This window comes from Phymastichus coffea, unplaced genomic scaffold (assembly GCF_024137745.1).
Source record: "Phymastichus coffea isolate CEN01 unplaced genomic scaffold, Cenicafe_Pcof_1.1 PCOF00001, whole genome shotgun sequence".
NCBI lineage: Eukaryota > Metazoa > Arthropoda > Insecta > Hymenoptera > Eulophidae > Phymastichus > Phymastichus coffea.
In genome coordinates, this window is record NW_026706812.1 from 6407890 (window position 1) to 6430293 (window position 22404).

Below are 22404 nucleotides of genomic sequence, written 5' to 3' on the forward strand. Positions count from 1 at the left end.
GGTGCTCCGAAAACACAGACTACGCATTTAATAAAAGCATTTGCTATAGTAACAGCCGTTTGATCAGGTATTGGAATACCTATAGCGAATCGTATAAACATGCACTGAAATGTTAAACAATAACGATTATTTAGTTTGGTCGTTGGCATCGGTCCCACAATGTCCATTGCACTTTTTAAAAATGGTATTGGCGGAGAATCGGTGACGACTATCTTCTGTTTAGTTTTTTCACGTACTAATTTTTTTGTTTGGCAATTAACACATTGTTGTATGAAGCTAAGTACGTCCTCTTTAAGATAGATATTCCCAGTTCGATTTGTGTCGAATACGATTAAATGTTTTATTAACTCCCGCGTGTCCTCCGACTGCTGAACAATGTGCTTCTTGTATAATCTCTGCTCTCTCATTAGGTAGGGGATGTTTTACCTATCCGGTGCATTCTATGACCTTGACATCTAGTTTTCCAAGCTTATCTCGTATACAGTTAATAATTTTACTGAATAACACGTTCTATATGCTTTCACTTTTGTCTAAGCTAAAGGTGACTATCTTGTTTTCATCAATACTATTTCTTAAATTCATGAGTAATGCTTTTAGCATAATAATTATATCCTTGGTGCTTTCTCGTTGTTCACACCTTAGCGGCATTACTAAGTGATATCTTTTTCCAACTTTAATTAGGTTAGGATATCCTACTTTAAAATTTTCTAATCTTGGTAATTTATTTACTTCTTTTAAAAGACGAGCTCCTTCATCGAGAGGTTCTCCTTTATCATTGACAAAATACAAATAATTATCTTTTCTCATAAACAATTTTTCGCGACTATAAATGATGTTGCTTTAAGGGGACCTTTCAATGTGACAGGTTGAAAAAATCGATTTTTTTTTTTTTGCATTTTTCGATAGTATTTACCTCCAGAATTGATGTTCCACAGTCGGTTTGGTCGAATTCTACCTTATTGATCGATTTTACTGCTTCAAAAGTGAGAGCGTACCGCGCTTGCTACCTGCACGCGTTTTTCTCAAAACCACTTTTTTGTAACTGGCGTGCACGATAACTCAAGAACGGTATCGACTGGAATCTGTTTGGAAAATGTTCAAAATTATAAAATGCAGGGAATGAACCTCTAACTAAATGTTTGCTTGAATCTAACCAAAGTTACACACGATTAATTGTACAAAAAAAGACCTTTTTTTCCATTTTTGCGAGAAATGCCGCCATTTTGTTAATTTTCTATAAAATAATTATTCAGAGGTTCATTACCTCCAATTTACATAACAATTTAAGAAACTTTTTGAAATTTCTGTTTCAGATGACCAGAATAGCCAGAATCATGCACGCCAACGAACAACTTTTTTTTCCATGTTGCCTAATTATTTTATAAATAAATAAATAAACATTTTATCAAACTAAAAAAAATGTTTTTTTGTTTTTTCGAATCGTACCTTTAAGGGGGAAAAGGTTTATTTAATTATATGCAGTAGTTGCTGAGAAAAAAATTCTTGAAAAATCGATTTTTTTGGGGCTTGATAGCTCCCCTTAAGGTAATTTGTTTTCTATTTCATTCTCATTATTTACGATCTCCTCTGTTGCGTCTATCTTAGTTTCGTTTGATTCGTATTCGTCTGCTTCTTTGATGGTTTCTAAACTAGTTTTTAATGGTACACCTGTCCCCTTTCTTTGTACATCTGTTTCTTGTTTCTCGACTTGTTGCGTATATGGTGTGTTGCTATTGGTATTTTCAGGGGTTTCTGACCTCTTCTCTTCTCTTTTTTGTTGTGTTGTTACCTCAGTGGTACTTTCGTTTCGTCTCCTTTTCTGTTTTCTAGGTTTCAGTGCACTTATAGCTTCTTCGTATTTAGCGCTAGGCTTTCGTCCAGTGCGCGATCGTGTAATCATCCCTTTCGGTTCCGGTACTTTATCATCATTTGCTTCTAATCCTTTTACTATATTGATTGGTTCTTGAATTAATTGCGGATCTAATGTATGTAATTCTAACGGATTACGTGATAAAACATCTGCATTTATATTTGTAGCTCCGGCTTTATATTTAATTTCATATTGAAAATTTGCTACCTTCAGTCTCATTCTAGTTACTCGTGAGTTGGGATCTTTGTGTGATCTTAATCCAACTAGAGGTTTATGATCAGTAATGACGGTAAATTTTTTTGCATATAAGTACGGTCGAAATTTAAGAATTCCGAAAATAACTGCTAACATTTTTTTTCGAAAGTGCTGTAACGCCTATCTGCATCATTTAACGCTCGTGATGCATAAGCTATTGGCTTATCAAAGTCGTCCTCATCTTGTTTTTGAGATAAAACGCATCCTATAGAGTATCCACTAGCATCTGTTGTTAAAATAAATGGTTTTTCAAAGTTTGGGTAAACCAATATAGGTGGCTCACACAATTTGCGTTTTAGCAATTCGAAGGCTGTCTGCTGCTCTTCTTCCCATATAAACTGCTGATCTTTTCTTAACAGTTTATTTAAGGGTTGCGCGATGTCGGAAAATTTGTTAATGAATCGTCGGTAGTGACTAAACAGGCCGATAAATTGTTTAATATTCCTTGGATTTCGCGGATTGGGTAATTGTTGGACGGCTAAAATGTTATCATTGAGAGGTAGTAAACCGTCTTTTGATATTACATAACCTAGGTATACTACCTCTGATTTAAAATACTCGCGTTTTTCCGGATTTAATACTTAATTCGCTTTTCTAGACGTTCCATTAATTCAATAATACTTTCACAATGTTCCTCGATAATTTTACTATGTACGCAAATGTCATCGAAGAAAGTTACTACTCCTTTCATTCCTGTCGTTAAAAGATGAATTAATGATAGAAAGACCGGCGAGCTTGTTTTCAATCCGAAAGGCGACCTTGTAAACGGGAAAAGGCCTCGGTCGTATTGAAATACTATCACCTTCCTGTCCCCTTTTTTAACTAGGCATTGATGATATCCTGAATAAAGGTCAAAGACCGAGTATATTGTGGATCCTCCTAACGCATCTAACTTTACGGCGACCAAAAGTTGTAAAACTATTCGTTGTTTATTGGACCTTTGAAGATGGCTAATAGTTTTATATTTTTCGGCTATTTGTGCCACTTCCTCTAGTAATTCTTTAATGTATTTTTTATCTCTGATTTCGTCCAATGTTTCGAGGAGGGTGGTTGCAGAATTAATTACTGATAAAAAGTTGCTCACGGAATATGGTTTATTACTTGTGTATGAATTCGTATTATTTAATGCATTAATACCTTTATTAACCCTTTCCAGTAGGGTAGTTTCGTCAGCATTGTCGTAACAATCTACATTTTTGCGATTTTTGATACTACTTTCTCTAATTTTCGACTTATAATATGGCTATATACTCAATTTATTTTCTGTCATTGAGAATTTCGTGGGGTGAATTTTATCACCTACGAAATTTTTATGGAGGGTGATTTCATTATGGCTTTACTTGTTATACTATTCTGAATAAATAACGAATTAGCTTTCGCGGAATTTGGGCGTGCACTCCCGTATTCTTTGTTAGTTTATGCTAAATTACAAACTGAGTATGTACTTTGGTTTTTTCTAATTTCTGATTTTTTACAATTTTCAATATTCGAATTTCTAATTTCGGATGTACAGATTTCAGGTTCATTAATTTTAACTTCACTAGCTTTTTCCAGTCCAATTTCGGAATTACAAATCTCAGATTTTTTGTGTGGCAATTTACAAATTTCGAATTTTCGCAATTTTACTCCAATTTTATTTGAACGATTGTCTTCGTAACCGCTCTGTCTAATTTTCTTGACATCGTTTTTATCTGGCTCAAAATCTATTTTTGATTCTTCATCGCTTTCTTTATTATTGGGAACGCTTATCACAAATCTGTCTAAATCGTTATAAATTTTTACTTGATTTCTAATTACTCCAGCATAAGTTTTGCAGTTTGCTACTGATTTTGAATAACTATTATCATCTTGCGATGTTGTATATTGATTATCAGTAGTTGTATTATTTGTGGATAAAGAGAATACTTTATCAGCGATTTTTAAAATATTGTTTTTATAATTTATTTTAGCGTTGAATTTACGCAAACATTCACTGCCGATTAGTTCGTCTTCTTGAATAGGTAAGTCATCGGGTACTATGTGAAATTCGAATTCTAAATCTTTTATTGTAATATTTATTTTTCCTAATGTTACTACACTGTTATGTGTAATACCTCGTAACTCTAAAATATTCAATTTATTCAGATATGCTTCGTTTGATTTCTTAGACCATTTCAGTAGAGATGGTCCAGCACCAGTATCTAGCATGATAGAAAGATTGATATTTTAATTTTTATCTTCTAAAATGAAAGTTGGTGACTTACTATTCAAGTTTAGCAATACCAGTCTATTCGATACTTCTACTTTCTTTGTATTCTTACTTAAGCTCGGCGCTCCGTTTGGCTGGTTGTTACCCCGGTCGGGCCTTTCACCTGGAAACCACCGGCGTTTCCCTGTTGTTGTTTCTTTTATTCGTTAAAAATTCTTAAAAATTTTTTATGATTTCTAATAGGAATTTCGTTTCTTATTTTATCTATTTCTCTATTTCGTCATCGTTGTCATTGTCAATTGTCAAGTTTGTCAAAGCTTGGAAATATTCCCTTGACTCGTCTTCCGTTATTTCCGCGTTTTATTCAATTATCGGCTCAAATTTATTTTCAAATTGTACTAGTTTGTCAGTACGATTTACTGCGACTAAAATTTCTTTTGGACTTATATTACGTTTTGTTAATTCTTCTACAATGAGTAGTAAAAGTGGATCTCGAGTTCACACGTGTGCAGTTTCGATGGCAAAAATTAACGATTTTTAGTTCGAATTAATTGACCATCCACCATATTCACCTGATTTGGCTCCCAGTGACTTTTTCTTCTTTCCTAGCCTCAAAAAATGGCTTGCCGGACAACGATTAACGTCGAATGAAGAAGTTATTGCCGAAACAAATGCCTATTTTGAGAGTTTTCAGAAATCATATTTTTCTGATGGCATAAAAAAACTGGAAGGCCGTTTAATAAAATGTATTGACTTTCAAGGAGATTATGTTGAAAAATAAAAAAAAATTACATACGCAAAACTTTTTGTTCTTTCTTTTTGTAAAGACTTATTGACTCCCCCCCCTCCTCGTACATGGCGTATACTATAGAAACAAAGTTGAGAAAATAACTGAGATGGTAGAGTGTGGGTAGTCAGATCCTGAATCCAAACCGTATTCTGATCTCTGATTTTATTTTTCATTAATATTAATATTTTAAAAGATGAAGTAGCTATTCAAAATACTAATTTCATAAAAGAAGCGATCATACACTTGGAAATACAGCGTGGATTTATAATTAAATTTTTTCAATAGAGGTTAGGTTAGAAATTATATAGCGTTTTTGCTGAGTAATATGATTGGATAGAAAATTCAGATGAACAAGTAATAATTCAAATGTTCTTATAAGTATAAGAGAACAGTGTCTATTATTGCAGATATGGTGACTGTATATCTGTGTGTGAGTGTGCGTGTGTGACCAGAATTTCTTTGCGAGCAAGCGTTCAACGCTGTTCTGCGGTGATTACATGATATCACAACAAATTTATAAGTTGTTTATTCTGGAAAACAAAGATTAACTGCACTATAACTAAGTAGTAACTCTTTATGTTATCTCTCTTTGACTTTTCCCTAGAAACTCTCTTCCTCTCTTGTTCTCTCGGTAAGTAACAGCGCGTTGCATTTCTAAGCGCTCTTCTTAAATTAATATTTATGGTGAAACTCGCTTCTGCGTTTTCAGCTGAAATTTGTGGCTTTTCGGTCAATTTTTTCGGTTACTGGATGAATTATCTACTTAATTAGTCACAACATAACTTACACTAAATCTATTGACATTGACGAAATCGAGTTACGAAATACACAAAACAACAGTAACAACGATACAGCTCCTAAACCAGCACCACTACACTTCTTACACTTCTTACACTTCTATCCAACACTGATTACCAACAACAACAACAGTTTATATATCTTTGCTGCTAAGTACCTGTGTAAAAAATCTCATCTGTCAATTCATACATGGTTATCTATACGGAGTGACACTTTATTGTCAGTGGGTTTTCGCTCCATGACATCATGTGAAACTACTTAGCTGTCTTATTTAAATCGTCTTGCGTCAATATTCTTATTCCCATAGTATTTCTTAATCATCTTTAATTTCTATTTTTATTTTATTATTGTTATTACTATTTTATATCTAGCACGATATATCCGCTACTATTTTTATTTTTATTGATAATGATAATATACTATTTGTTCCACTATTAACTTTATCATATTAGAATATCATTCTGCGCTCATTTATCTACCAATCATCATTTATTTTTATCTCATTTTCCATTTAGGCATGTTTTTGTTTGGATATTCACTTGTTTATAAGTTATACTATTAGTCAAGTTGTTATTCCTTTATTCCGCTATTTCGTAAATGGTACTATTATTATTTTCAAATTTCCTTTCAAATTCAAATTTTAATCAACACAGTTGGTATCACTGAGAACCGAATTATCAAATTTCTAACTTCCTGTCATCTTTTTAACTCCTGTAATGACTGATCAGTGACCCGAGTTCGGCGTGAAATTCAAATTTTCAAATGGATATCTCTGTCTATATCAGATTAACCTACCTGTGCGTTATCACAGTTTTCGCGTGAATTTCGAAATTTGAAGTGAAGAGTTGAGTTATTACTAGCGTAATTAAAATTTGTTATAATTTTTTTATAATTTTTTATTATTTTTATTTGTATTTTTCACAATTTCCGGACGGGATCCACTCCATTGGCGTTATAAAGCACTATTCTATTCTATTCTCTCTTTCTCATATACCTGTTACGTCTCACGTAACGGCCGCAAATTGACAAGAATTACTCAAACGCGACTGTCTCTTTTCGGTCAACGCGTAAGCGCTTTATCACGGGTGCGAGACTCAAACAAAAGCAGGGCGGCAACGTATCTAAAATACCTAGTGAATAGGTAATAATTAAATAATTTACCTGCAGTTTAACTGGTCCAGAAACTCGTACCTCAAAACCCAAAGATGGAGGTGGATTAGGTATACCTCTCAAATAAGTTATTATAGAAATAGATTTATAATATTTATTGATCGAATTACAGAAGGTGCGTAGTGTCACAGAGTAGTATACAGAGTCTCCGTTAAAATTGTTTTGCGTTCTCTTTTATAGCACAAAATACATAAAAACTAATCGATAAAAGGTTAATCCCAGAAGGGGTAAGTACGTCACTGAGATTAAAGTCAGCTATTAAATGACTATTGCTTTTAATTACGGGAACTCCCCTTCCATAAAAAATTCAAATTTTACCGCCATAAAATAGTCTGACTCGTCCTCGACGTAACATACCTGTGCTACCGCCTGCGTATGATACTAATTGTCATACAAATTATAATTTGATATTTATCTATTCAATTTTCTTTACTACACTTCCCGTCCTCCTCTAATTCTAGTATTTTGCTATGAGAATTGAAAAACTTTGATAAGTATTTATATTGAGAACAATTTAATAATAATTAATTTATATGAAATAATTATAAGAGGAAACAGTTTTTAAGAAGAACATTACCTTTTCAGTATCACAAGGTTTAGTTGATAACACTGCAGCATCTTTTATCGAATTTAAGTTTAATAATGCTTTTTCTACTTCTGATAAATCAACTCGATGACCTCTTATTTTTACTTGATTATCGTACCGCCCTTCATAATATAACAAATCATTTTCTATCTTTGCGTAATCACCTGTGCAGAATACTTTTGTATAATCTGGAAATAATATAATATAATGAGTTGTAATTAATAGTTCTTAATATAACGGTTACGAATTTTGAACTTTCGTGTTTATAAAGATCTTGCTTAAAAAATTTACGAGTAATAATAATATATTGTTATAATTTGAAATAATACATTGAAATAATTTCATGTTATTTCCATCAAAATGTGTTCATATTATTAATTATTTGATAAATTAAAAGTTAGAAAACACAATCCATCGACTTTCTCTATCAAAATAATCGTCTAATCTTTAATGTTTCATTCAGTATTCTGATTTGTAACGGAGTATGATGTTTTGTGAGCTACGCCATGTACGAGTTTGCGGGTATGCCTTTTTGCATGTGCGCGGATAAGTACGAATTGCGCAAGCGTTGCTGTGTCTTTACACGATGGTGTACGCTTTTGCGGTACACTGTATACTTTTTGGTGATTACCCCCACAGGCAATCACAAACACTTTCTTTGCGTCGATATTTGTACCGCGATTTCACCTTGGGCGTATGCCCTTGCCTCCGGAAGAAGTCCCCGTTGGTTGCTGTCGTTACTTTTGTTAGACAGCTTTAGCCTCGCTCGATATTATTTTTGAATTCCGCTAGCTGAAAATGAACGCGAAAGCATGAAGTTACATAGTAGCAACGAACGTATCAATGCGGGAATAGACACTTCTAAAGAGCCATTTAACGATCAACATAAATTGATTTTAATTATCGTAACGATGCTATTTATTATTCTACGATTCTTTTATAAATTTCGGCCTGCGCCGCGATAACAATTACTAACGCGTGGCAGATGCGGCCACCACCGTCTTGTTCGCTGCGGCAGACACGCCACGATCACTCGCCTGACTAGATTTGCGATAGGAGAGCGATCACCTCTACGCGCTTTATCATCAGTTAGATCGCGCTTTAACCTCACGTTAGATCGACTGACGATTTTATCTTTAACACGCAAACATACTACGCGAGGCTGGCCAGCTTACCTCGTGGATTCTGCTCTTATTCGCGCGAGATACTCAGGTTATCGAGGTCGCCGGCGTAGTAGGTTATTCCTAAGGGGAAGTTGTTCCATTGGATTCCTCTCTCTCTCTCTCTCTCTCTCTCTCTCTCTCTCTCTCTCTCTCTCTCTCTCTCTCTCTTAGATTAACTTCTTGGACTATTGTTTTTATGTAGCACGTTAAAGAATTTGAGGGTTTCGGAAATTATGGTGTGAGATCTTGGGGTTATTGCGTCGCAGGGTAATAGGTTTGTAGGTTTAGGCAATTAAGATGTAAGGTCTTACAGTTCTATGATTTTTTTAAGACGCGTAAAGTTAGTAAAGTTAATTTGTAACATGGTGTTTTGCCGACTAACAATCACCATGGTAGTCGGTGTAATCTAAATTACAAGTTACGATAATTAATTTATCAGATTAGTGAGCGCCAGGCACTACTAATTAATTAAGCACTTCAGGGGAGTGCCACCCTGAATAATAATGATTGGTGTTAAGAACTTTAGCTAACACTGTAAGTAATTTTATATAGAGCAGTCTAATATTTCGTCAGGCTAATCCCCTTGAACTACGAAGCTGACAAAATATTATTCGCGAATCCATAAGTGTATAAGTTTGTTACCATCGAGGCTTGGTCGTGGCTTACCTTGATAGCAAGTAGTTGGATCAAAGTCGGCTATATGTTTACTAACTCTAATGGTTCTCTATCGAAGTTGGAGCGAAACTCAAGGTCGGATGGATAGAGGACAAGGCGGAAGGTTTAGAACATAGGATACAATTAGATTTGAAATTAATTGAGCCGATTTATTAAACAAAGAAATTGTGTAAATGTGAAGAGTAAAGAATGTACAACGAAAATAGTGTTATGTGTAAATGTTTGTTTGATTGTGTAGGCTCTCAGCTTAACACTACTAATAACAGGATAAACGAGATTTCGCAGTATAAATGTAGGCACGATGAGTTTTCGAACGCGAATGCACTATTACGTACTCCTCCTTGCACTATTTATTAAACCAGTAATCTCGCTGATAGCCGGCGCATTTATGCGGACGGTGATGAGTAATGAAATTAAATTGGCAAAAGTTTGGATAACGATAAGTCGTGCGGTACTCACTCTAATTTTATATAAAGCTGGTACAGTTGCTCAAAATAGTCCTTATCGCCAGTAATGCATATTCCATTAAGTAAGGTGACAATTAATCCCTAAAGGGTACCCCCCGTTAACAATGGTGAAATGCCCCCCTTCGAAAAACTCAAAAAGAGCTATGGCTACCTCTTTGGGACTATTTAAGATACAGTTTGGCCATATAAGTAGTCCCCGACTCCTCACCCGTATATATATATATAACCTAAAAACCACTATTTTCAAAAACTATTTTTTTTCTTGGGTACCAATTATGATATCGCTACGAAAATAAATCACGCGTATACTGTTTATTAAGACAAGTATGTGTGAATTTTTTCGATCTATATCAATGAGTTTTTCTAACCTAAACAAATTTTTTAAGTAAAAAAAAATTTTCAAAGTGAGATATCTTTGCTTCAAAAAATGGCTACACAACATTTTTTTTTTAATTACGTAGTTTTTTATGAATAATTCAATGGTATACTTAAAAAGTTGAATTTCGCTGTGGGACCCTGAAAAAAAAGCGAAAAACCAATTTCTTTCGACATTTTTTGTCGTTCTTGGCCATTAAATCTTCGCACACGATTTCTATGTAAAAACTAATTGTACCATTCGATTCTACACAAAAAATTACATGGAAAACATGTATAATAACCTATGAAATATTGTTAGCTTATCGTCATATAAATTCAAAAAGTAAAATAATCAAGCCCTAGAGACGTATGCAATCATAAATTTTACGTTTTATTAGGAAACTAGTCGTAAAATCGAGTAATTACGTTGTATATATGTAAACACACACACACGCAAACGTGTGTTCGTGTGACTGCGTGCATGTGCGTACATATGTTCGAGCGTATCTGTAAATTTACTACATGAACATACATATAATTATATAAGATTATATGTTTATTTATCATTATATAATTATATGTATATATTATATAATTATATAAAAAACTGGATTTTTCAAGATTTTTCTTAACTGTTAATGCTACTTCAATGACTGCGTTGATTTCTGAATTCAGTAGAGGTAAACTAGACATGTACCTGTAGTTATTAGCCTTGGTTTCTTATAATCAGGAGAGTCAAATATTTCAAAATCAAGTCAAAATATTTTGAAAACAGATTCAACCGCTTGGATTTGAAGTCGATTTGTTGTACCGATATAAGAGAATATAAATAAACAAACTTTAGAAAATTGAAAGGTTAAAATTATTACATTTTCAAAAACGCTTCCATAAATAACATTCACGATAGCGTGAGAACGAATTCGCCGCTGGTAGTGCTAGTGATATTAAAAACATAGATTGCGCGTACTACTTTATATGTAGATATTTTCACACTACAGCCCTGTATTCCAGTATTGATGGCACTAGCGCCTCTAACGGTGGAACTGCTTCCAATCATGATCAGCGCTGTTTCGAATCTGTGACAGTTAAGACACGGAACGTGGAGTGGAATTTGCATCGAGACGGAGTATGCAGTATACTGTAGCAAAATTATGGAAACTATCTCCATGAGCAAAATCAAGATGGTTTTACTTGCTTACGTTTTCTACGAGTTTTGTTCATAGTAGTTCATATATAAATACTGATAAATACGTTGAGTTTCGAGACTGACTGCCAATTCGTGTGAGCGAAAAATATCCTGATCTAATATTTAGGCACTAAGAATTACAACTGGCATACTATATGAAAACAACGCCGACAACTGGAGTCAGCTTTAACCTGTAGTCGATAAACGGTAAAGTTTAACGTTTAAGAAATACGAACATACTAGGTACATATATACGTCTGCACAAAAACAAGTTATTTTTTTTGTCAACCATCCCGTACTTTATCATAATTCTTTCCTCGAAAAAAAAATATATAAAAATTAGAGCTCTTTTGAAAAGAATATTTTCTTTTTTTTCTCAAAGTTTTCAACCTAACGAAACAATCATAAACGTTATCTACCAATTAACTTTAAAATTATATTCACAATTTCTTGTTGATTATAATTCCAAAGATATATGCACGCTATCAATTAAGTGAACTTTCGAAATCATATTGTAAAAAATTGTAAAAAAAAAAAGATACGTGTTGTCCTTATAACTTGAAATTAAGAAAAAATTAGTACGCATGCTATTTAAAAATCATTGTACATATACAACTCAGAATGAACTATTGATATGTACATATGCATTGATAAAAGTAATGTTAAATTTTTAAGGCAATATTAATTTCACTAAATTTTTAACATAACCTGATAGCTTATCTAATAAAAATGACCATTGTAATTAGTTTGAAAAATATAATGATCTTAGCTCTGTAAGAAAGCAATAATTTTCTTAGCGTAGATTCACATTTTTTAAATTATTCAAAAATTCAGAAAATTTTCTACAACACTATATTGTTACGTCTTACGACGCATCCTTTTTGTAACAACTGCACACTCGTGAAATTCAAAGCTTCTAAAACTATTCGCACGTCAGCAGAAAGCTGACGAAACGCGAGGTAAATGACACTCCGAAATAAAGTTGTTACACCTTGCGACACATCCTCTTTTGTAACAAATGCATATTCAGGAAATTCAAAACTGCTAAAATATTCACACGTCAGCAGAAAGCTGACAAAACGCAAAACAAATAGCACTCCGAAATAAAGCCACCGAGCACAAGAATGTATATTCAGCAAAAAACAAAATGTCACAATTCAATACTGACCTGAAAATTAACATATAAAAAGCAATGAACATCATTACGAGTCAGTTGATCAGTAGTCAGTCAGTCAATAAGTACCTGTAAGACTCAACTCCGTACACACTGGTCCGACAATTGGTGATCATTTTACTTAATAAACTCACGACTGTTACAAAGTAATATCGTGCAAGTATTATTCAACAACCTATCCTATTCAATTCAACAAGCAGTTAGAGCCTGCTACACTCATACAATCCAACAAGCAGTTAGAGCCTGCTACATTTTATCCACAATTAAAAGCTACAATTATCAAGGTAATACAATCATCAGACATACATTTCTACATATATTTATTATAAGTGAGACATATCCGACCACTAGTCAACATATTGGAACGTCTCATTCATTAGCTATTCGTAGTTGATGCACGAGACGTAACAATTGGTTCCGGTACGAAAAATACATTCGATTGAGATAAAGGAAATTATTTTTATACATATTAAAACTTAGTTCTTATTAATGAATTAACGCATCAAACATAAAAGAAAGAGTTCGAAAACCGCGGATATACGAGTAGGCGTCGTATTACAGAAGTAAGCAGCACACGTCACTTTCTTTCATAGTAACCGAATTTCAAAATTGCAATTTTGCAAAATTATGAAACTAAGACAACAGCAGAAACAAGTGACCGAAAAATAATTTTCAGACAGTAGGTCAAATACCATACGTAGATAGAATTTCCTTTTTTCTTTTTCCCCTTTTATTTTTGTCATCTCAATAAGAAATTGTGTTTCCATATACTTCTACCATAATTTTTTGCTAACAATAATTTACCTTATTTTATATATTTTTCCTACTTCATCTATTTTGATTTTGTCGAATTCCCATTGTTTATCCCGTTTATTACGAAAGTGCAATAAATGAGCAAGAAGTCCAGCACAACGAAGGACACATCATCCATAATTAGGAAACTTACGCGATCACAAATCGACAAGAATCCAAAATTAGAAGACCTTTTAGAAAAAGGTCTGGATGAGATAGCTTTCAAAAAGAGTAACAAGCTGCAAAGATCGCCTATTAAGACCAAGACCCAAGAAGAAATCGTAAGAAAAGAGAAAAACACAGGAGCAATAAAGAAAATCATACCAACAGTTGACCAATTAGTTGATTTAACAGAAAAACAAACAAATAAAACCGACTACACTGATTCAGACAAATATTCACTATTAAACCAGACGTTTGACACATTTGACTCAGAAAAACACGATAGATATTCAGACATTGGAGGATTTTTAGGTGAACAAAGCCTAATATTAGGGACACCAAAAGATATATTATTCAGCATAAACACAAACGAAGAATCTGTCTACACAAAATACTCATTACCAAAAAACTCTGACGAACCTATTAACCAACAACAGAACATCGAAAATTCAAAAAAAGACATTAGAAAAACAAACAAAACACAATACATAAACGAAAAGGAGAGTGAAAGAAACACTCAGCAAATTCAAAGACAAATTCAAGAAAACCAACGTATCACAAGTCCAGCAACAAACCCAATAAACATGGCAAATTCACACCCAATCAAATTATCACTTAAAGAATTGGTAAATTATGTTCCGGACTTCGATGGCAAAAATATGCCACCCGCAAAGTACATCAGAAGATTACGACGAGTAGAAAATTTAGTAGAAGACCAAGATGAACATAATGTAGTAGAACTATTGAAAGTGAGAATGAAGGGAGAGGCAGAAGAAGCTTTAGGAAACAGCTGTGTAGAAACAATAGACGAATTAATTACAGCAATACGAAGTCTATACCCAATTCAAGAAGACATACACGAACTGCGTGCTAGGATACGCAAAATAACACAAGGAACTACAGAATCAATTATCCAATACACAAATAGATTATGTCAATTGGTATTAGAAATAAAAGAAATATATAAAATACAAGAAACAAATGAAATAGCCAGGAAGAATTTCTACGAAGAATTAGATGCAGACGCAGCAAAATGTTTCAAAAAAGGAATGCGAACGGAAATAAAATACGAACTGGGTAATGAGACAACATTACAAGAAATGTCCAAAAAAGCCATAGAAATTGAAAATGACATAAATATTAGAAAAACAACAGATAGTATAACAATTAATAACACATATGCAGAATACAATGATTATTATAGACCTGAATTACCAAAAAAAATCATGATATGTCAAATTTGCCATGACCCCCAACACGAAGCACTATTTTGCCATTCTGCAGCATGCGTCTATTGTAAGGGATCAGATCACTTTTCTAATAATTGTAAAAATTCATTAGACAAAATCAATTTGATATGCAAATACTGCAGCCAAAAAGGACACTCAATAAGCGCTTGCCCACTGAATAAACGAAGAAATATCCATTGCCAATACTGTCAAGAATTAGGACATGAGGTAGGTCAATGCCCCTACATTGCCGACTACATAAAATGCTGGAAATGTGGAGAAACAGGACATGAAGCCATTAAGTGTAAAAATAAGATCACACAAAAGGTAAATAAATGCGATATTTGTGACGAAGGAAGTCATTCAACGCAAGAATGCCCTGAGGTCTATTGTAAAAAATGCAATAAAAAAGGTCACTCTATCAAATTTTGCACAACAGGTAAAAATAGATCACCTTATAGAATATGCACCCTATGTCAAGAACAGGGACACGAAGAACAAGATTGTGAAGAGGCGCGAATATATTTCACAGAACAAAGAAATAAATCAAGTTACAAATGCCAATTATGTGATCAATTAGGTCACACAGCAAAGTACTGCAGAAAAATCGCGAATACACAACAATCTGCAAACCCTCAGCAAAATCAGCAAAACTATAACACTTACAATAGAAACCACAACAACGGATACAGAAACAATTTTAACAATGATCAAAGAAAAAAATTCTGCGCTTATTGCAAAAATATAGGTCACATAGCAAGTGAATGTAGGAAATTACAAGCACTAAAAAATTATCCAACTCAAAATATTTCAATCACATGCGAAGGTTGCAACGAAACTGGACATAACATAGATAACTGTGAAAAAATTAAAAGATTACAAGAAGAAAGAATATTTTGCACAATCTGTAAAGGTGTCGGTCATACAACAGAACAATGTCGCAAACATGGAACAAACTCGGAAAACTCTGGAGCTCCTTTGGGAAGGAACGCCTAAAGAATGAGCAGACAATAAAAACGTTCCAGGACAAAACACTCACTCTCCCAACACAAACAAAACATCACATAGATACATACAGCAAATTCAAAGAAAATATAAAGGAAATAGAGAGTACCATGCTACAGACAGATATAGCTAAAAATAGCACTGATATTAACCAACAAATTACAAATGACTGTACCAAAATATACATTATTAAACTAAAAAACCTGCTCAAGTACATAGAAATAGCCGAACCAAATTCGAATAATAAACTGCAACTACTAGTAGACAGTGGAGCACAACTAAATATTATCAAAAATAGCAGCATTCCACAAAAGCAGTTAAACAGAAATGAACAAATATCTATATCAGGAATCACAGAAGACGCAATAAGAACAATAGGTTCAACACAAATGTATATTGCAGATGAACAGTTTGATTTCCATGTAGCACCGGATAACTTCTCTATTCCTTACGATGGAATAATAGGAATAAATGCCTTATCCAAACACAAATTAAGATTAGACAGAGGATACTTGGAAATAAATAATCAAAAAGTGCCATTAAAAGAAATCACTAGCAGAAATCAAACAAACACATTTACAGTACAAACCTCAAAAGAAATTAATGAACATCATGACACATGGAAACCCATAGCATTTGATAAAAGATACATAGTAAGCAAAAATGATATTGAAATAAATACGATTACACACAGCAAAGAAGTATCAATACATAAAGATGTAATTCAAATCCTAAATATAATAAGCGACATACAAGAAGAAACGAAAAATAGTACGAATGATCAAATATATGGGAACCCAGAAACAAAAATATCTCAACCTAACTATAACTCAAGCGTAACACAATTTATTGGAAACATTAATAAAGCCCTGGAAGACGAATCCAATGAAATCAAGGAGAACTATACTATTAATGATTATTCAAATTTTTGCGACACATTGAGAGATAACGTTACAGGAGAGATCGATAGAAAATATGACAAAATGACGAACCTTCACATTATAAATGATATAGAAAATAACTTCAAAAACATCAATGAAAAATTCACACCTAAAGAAACTAATTTAAAACCAGCACATATATTTACAACTACGCACAACGAAATTACACAAAAAGAGACACAAGAACATGAAATAACAATACGACGAAAGCAACTGATAGATACAATAAATTTAGAACACCTGACTCAACGAAAAAAAGAAAACATAAAAAATTTAATACTGTCATTTGAAGACATATGCTGGTTAGAAGGAGATAAACTTGGCCAATGCAACATAGAAGAACACGAAATTAATTTAACTGATGATAAACCAGTATATGTTAAACAATTTCCTCTGCCATATACACTCAAGCAAATCGCATGTGATGAGACAAAAAAACTAATTACAAATAACTTAATTAGACCTTCAACAAGTGCATTTAACGCGCCAGTATGGATTGTGCCAAAAAAGGGATTAACAAAAGACGGAAAGAAAAAATGGAGAATGGTGATAGATTATCGAAAATTGAATGCAAAAACTATTCCAGATCCATATTTTATACCCAATATATTGGAAATTTTCGACTGCATAGGAAAAAACAAAGTTTTTACCACTATCGATATGGTTTCCGGATTTCATCAACTAAAAATGAAAGAGTCAGATATACATAAAACGGCATTTAGTATCCCTGGCATGGGACGTTTTGAATTCAAAGTATTACCTTTCGGACTAATAAATTCACCTAGAGTCTTCCAAAGAGCACTAACAAAAGTACTCGGAGACCTATTGGAAAAAGGGTTCTGCTACCTATACATCGATGATATAATTATCGTTGCAAATACGGTTGAAGAACATAATGAAAGATTCAAACTCATAGCAGAAAAATTAAGAATAGCAGGATTAAAAATTGAAACGAGTAAATGCAAATTTTTCCAAAAGGAAGTAGAATTCTTAGGCCACATCATAAGTGAAGAAGGTATCAAAACAGACCCAAAGAAAATAGAAGCAATAAAGAAATTTCCTATCCCGAAAACTATCAAAAATATCAGAGAATTTTTAGGCCTAACAAGCTATTATAGACGCTTTATTGGACACTTTTCACAAATAGCAAAACCTATCATAGATTTACTACAAAAAGAACAACCATTTATTTGGACCGAAGAAAGACAAGAAGCTTTTGAAAAATTAAAAAACGCCCTATGCACAACTTCAGTTCTTCAATACCCAGATATGGAAAAACCATTCATCATTACAACAGACGCTTCAAACTACGCGCTGGGTTGTGTACTCTCTCAAGGAGAGATCGGTGACGACAAACCAATAGCATTCGCATCAAGAATCTTAAAATCAGCAGAGAAAAAATACCATACATACGAAAAAGAAGCACTTGGCATAGTATTCGCAATAAAAACATTTAAGAATTACATATATGGAAACAAATTTACCGTCGTTAGTGATCATAAACCATTGTTATCCTTTAAATCAGCAGACAACAATTCAAGAGTACAAAAATGGAGACTAAAACTGGCAGATTATGATTATGACATTATCTACAAACCTGGCAAAATAAATACAAATGCCGATGCACTCTCACGAAATCCGATAGAAAATATAAAAATAAACGCAGTTACTAGAGCACAAAAAGCAAAACAAGAATCAAAAGAAATAGTAACAAATAAACAAGAAAAGCAAGAGGAACAAATCAAAATAATAAGAAAACAAGACAAAGAAAAAAGAAATAGAAATAAAAATATTACACAAACACAAGTACATATAGATGACGAAAATACAACACGGAAACAACATAACATAAGATTTACGAAAAAACCCATCGAATCAAGAAAAGACAACATCATACATTTTATCGATTACAAACATCAATCATTAGATAACACAACAGAAAGTCTAATGAAAATCAAACATATACAACCAGACAAAAATCTACAGCCCCAAGAAATTGAAATAAAACAGTCAAGAACAAAAAACATCTTCATAGCCTGTCTTGACACAAGACAGTCGGCTATGAGAATAAAGGAAACTCTCAAAAGTCTCTTCAAATTATTAAGAACATTAATAATTCGCAAGAGAATAAAGACATTCAGCATCTCAAAAGACCTACAATTAAAAAACATACACTGGACTGAAATAGAAAACATTCTAGCGACAACATTCGAAAACTCTAAAACTAAAATTATCATTTGCCTAAATTACATCGACTACGTAAAACTCACAGACCGAGACAATATATTCGACCAATATCACTCAAGCGCACTAGGAGGACATTCGGGAATCAACAGAACATGGAATAGAATAAAGAACAAATACTATTGGGAAAATCTGAAAACTGATATAGAGAACCGTATTAAAAATTGTGAAATTTGTCAAAGAAACAAACTAAAAAGAATAAAAACTAGACAACCAATGATAATAACGGATACTCCCATGAAAACATTCGACAAAATCGCAATGGACATAGTAGGACCTCTAAACGTTACTAATAATCAAAATAAATACATCCTTTCTATCCAAGACCTCCTCTCAAAATTCATAATAGTTGTTCCACTCAGTGATCAAACGGCAGAAACAATTGCAGATGCCCTAATTAAAAGATTTATATGTATTTTCAGTTCACCAAAAGTAGTCCTCACCGACAGAGGAGCAAACTTTACAAGTAAAATTTTAAAAGCCATTGCTCGTAGATTTAAATTTGCAAAAATAGAAACCACCGCATTTTCACCACAATCAAACGGCTCCCTAGAAAGAGCACATCACCCCCTTTGTGAATATATAAAAAAATTTTTCTAGTAAAAAAATTGAATGGGATAATTTATTAGAATTAGCCCAATTTCATTACAACACAAGCATTCACAACGCACATAGATTTACTCCGCATGAACTGGTCTTCGCTTATCCACCACGATTACCATCTAGTGAACCATTAAAAACTTCAGAACAATTGCCAACATTTAATAATTATCTATCCACACTTATACAAAACATGCAGGATATTGCATGCTTAGCGCGGGAAAACCTCATAATAGCTAAAGAAAGATCAAAAAAATATTATGATCGCCACATAAACCCTTGCAATTTCAAAATAGGAGATCAAGTGTGGCTCATTAAAGAACCTAAACCGGGAAAATTAGAAAAGAATCAAAACCTGGGTCCTTTTGAAATATTAAATATCACAGACAAACATAATGTAACAATAAATAAGGGTAGAAAACCGAATACAGTTCATGCAAATAAATTAATATTACACAAAAGTATATAAAATGATAAACCTTTCTCTGTTTTAGGACAAACAAATCATGTATTCAAAAATAACGTTATTCATTACATTTTTTCAAATTACTTATGCATACATTGGATATCACTGCGGTACCACAAATACAACCATCACAACATTCTCTCTACTGGACGCTGACGAATGCGACTTTAAAACCGAAACAATAAACTCAACAATAGCAAATATAGAACTTATCCAAGCAGCCGAATTTAGAAATATTCCAGTACATCAATGCAAAATTGAAATCCATCGGACAGTATACCAATGCGGACTATTCGGACGCCTCGAACCTGAACAAAATGGAGAACAGGAATACTTGTATGAATTGAGCCATGAACAATGCCAAACTATCCACGAAACGAGAATTTTTAAGTATGACAATTTTCATACGATTGCTGATTTAAAAATAAACGCCACAACAACCAAAGGCATAGACTTCGCTGGCGATGCAGGAAGCTGCAGCGGCGTAGCCTACGCAGATAGGTTCGGATCATGGAGTAAGGTACTTGTTCAAGGCACAATTAAAATCACATTAATACAAGCCTATGCGAAAATTAGTCTGAATAATGATAAATTACATTTAAGCTCAGGAACGATATGTAAATTTTCAGACACAACTTGCGTAGACTCTGACGGGGGTTATACATTTTGGGACATTTTACCTCAGGAAGAATGTTTTACTAACACTTACGATATTTTATATAAAGGTCCAGTAACAAAATACTTTAACACACACAATGGCGACATAATATACATGGTAAACACTAGCGACACGACCTTTGCTTTAACAGCTAAAGACAAAATATTGAAATGCTACAGAGAGTTCACTAGAACAGAACACCCAAAACTCTTTATCGCGGAAGAAAATAATAACTTCAACAGATACAAATTCGATAAAGATACGGTTACTAGCAAAAGCAAGGTTAACATCGATTTATTCACATACGTAAATTCTAAATTTGTATATGTCGAAAAACATTTGGGCAGACAACTGAACGATCTTTACAGAAAAATCATTACAGATAGGTGTGAAGTAGAGAGGAAAACATTACAAAACTCCCGATCCCTTGCAACCCTCTCCCCTGACGAATTCGCATACAATATCATGAAAAGACCTGGATACATTGCCAGGATCGCAGGAGAAGCAGTTCATATCATAAAATGCATCCCTACTGTAGTGAAGGCACAGCACCTTAGCGAATGCTACAGCGAATTACCAGTAATTTCAGGCAATGAAACCTGGTTTCTTACTCCAAAAACGCATATCCTCAAAAGAAGAGGTACTCCAATGAACTGCAACTCCATCATACCTACATACTACAAAGTAAATAACAAATGGATAAAACTAACACCGAAACCAACGGAAACAATATCACCACAAACACTCAAACCAAACACAAACATAAATTGGAAATTTGAATCCATAGAGTCATTAGCAACTAGCGGCATATACTCACAACAAGAATTAGATCAACTACAACAACAAATAATGTTCCCCATGGAAAAAGCATCTCTGCTAAATATTATAGCTAAAGAGATATCAGGAGAAGGAACAACAGGGAATATTTTTACAGAAAATACACTTGCAAAATTGGCAGAAAGCACATGGAATCACATGTTCAACAAACTAGTCATGTGCGGATCAATCTCATCAGTAATCATCATGATATTAATAATACTGCAAATAACAAAATTGACAATTGACACCATCATCAGAGGATATACGCTGCACATGGTTTATGGCTGGTCTATGAACCTACTATGGGCCTTCTTTAGCTCAATAACCCACCTGTTAGTGACACTAGGACGACAAAACCACAACAGTATGACAAAAATTAATAAACAAAATGCAGAAATTGAACTAGACACAATACACACAAACCTGAACGACACAGACGTCAAGATACAAATCTACCCTGATACCCACTGTCCTATTCCTCAACAAAACTTACCTCTCGAAACAACAATAATCAAATACAAACATGACCTATTTTCAACAAAAATCTAATTGTCATGTCGTTCAGTACCCCAAATGCTTTACGTCATGGCCACATTTTAAGCGGGGAGGGAAGCGAGATATTCGCTCTGGGATATTAGGCTGAGATGACAAAGGAATTGAAATAAAAAAAAACAAAGATTTGTTCTTTTTATCTAAAAACAGAAAAAAAATATATATTTATTTTTACAAAATTACAAGCATATTCGCAAATATAATCACACTCAGATACAATTGCAATCATACCGGTGGTCCACACTTGGACCTACAAT

General features: G+C 33.5%; 1 protein-coding gene across 1 annotated transcript in view; it reads right to left on the reverse strand.

Moving 5' to 3' along the window:
• LOC131675463 (beta-alanyl-bioamine nonribosomal peptide synthetase ebony) overlaps positions 1–22404 on the reverse strand; it is a 964295-nt gene that overhangs the window by 384585 nt on the left and 557306 nt on the right. The window contains exon 10 of the mRNA XM_058954451.1: positions 7649–7845. Coding sequence (XP_058810434.1) covers positions 7649–7845 — 197 coding nt within the window. The remainder of the gene's footprint in view (positions 1–7648; positions 7846–22404) is intronic.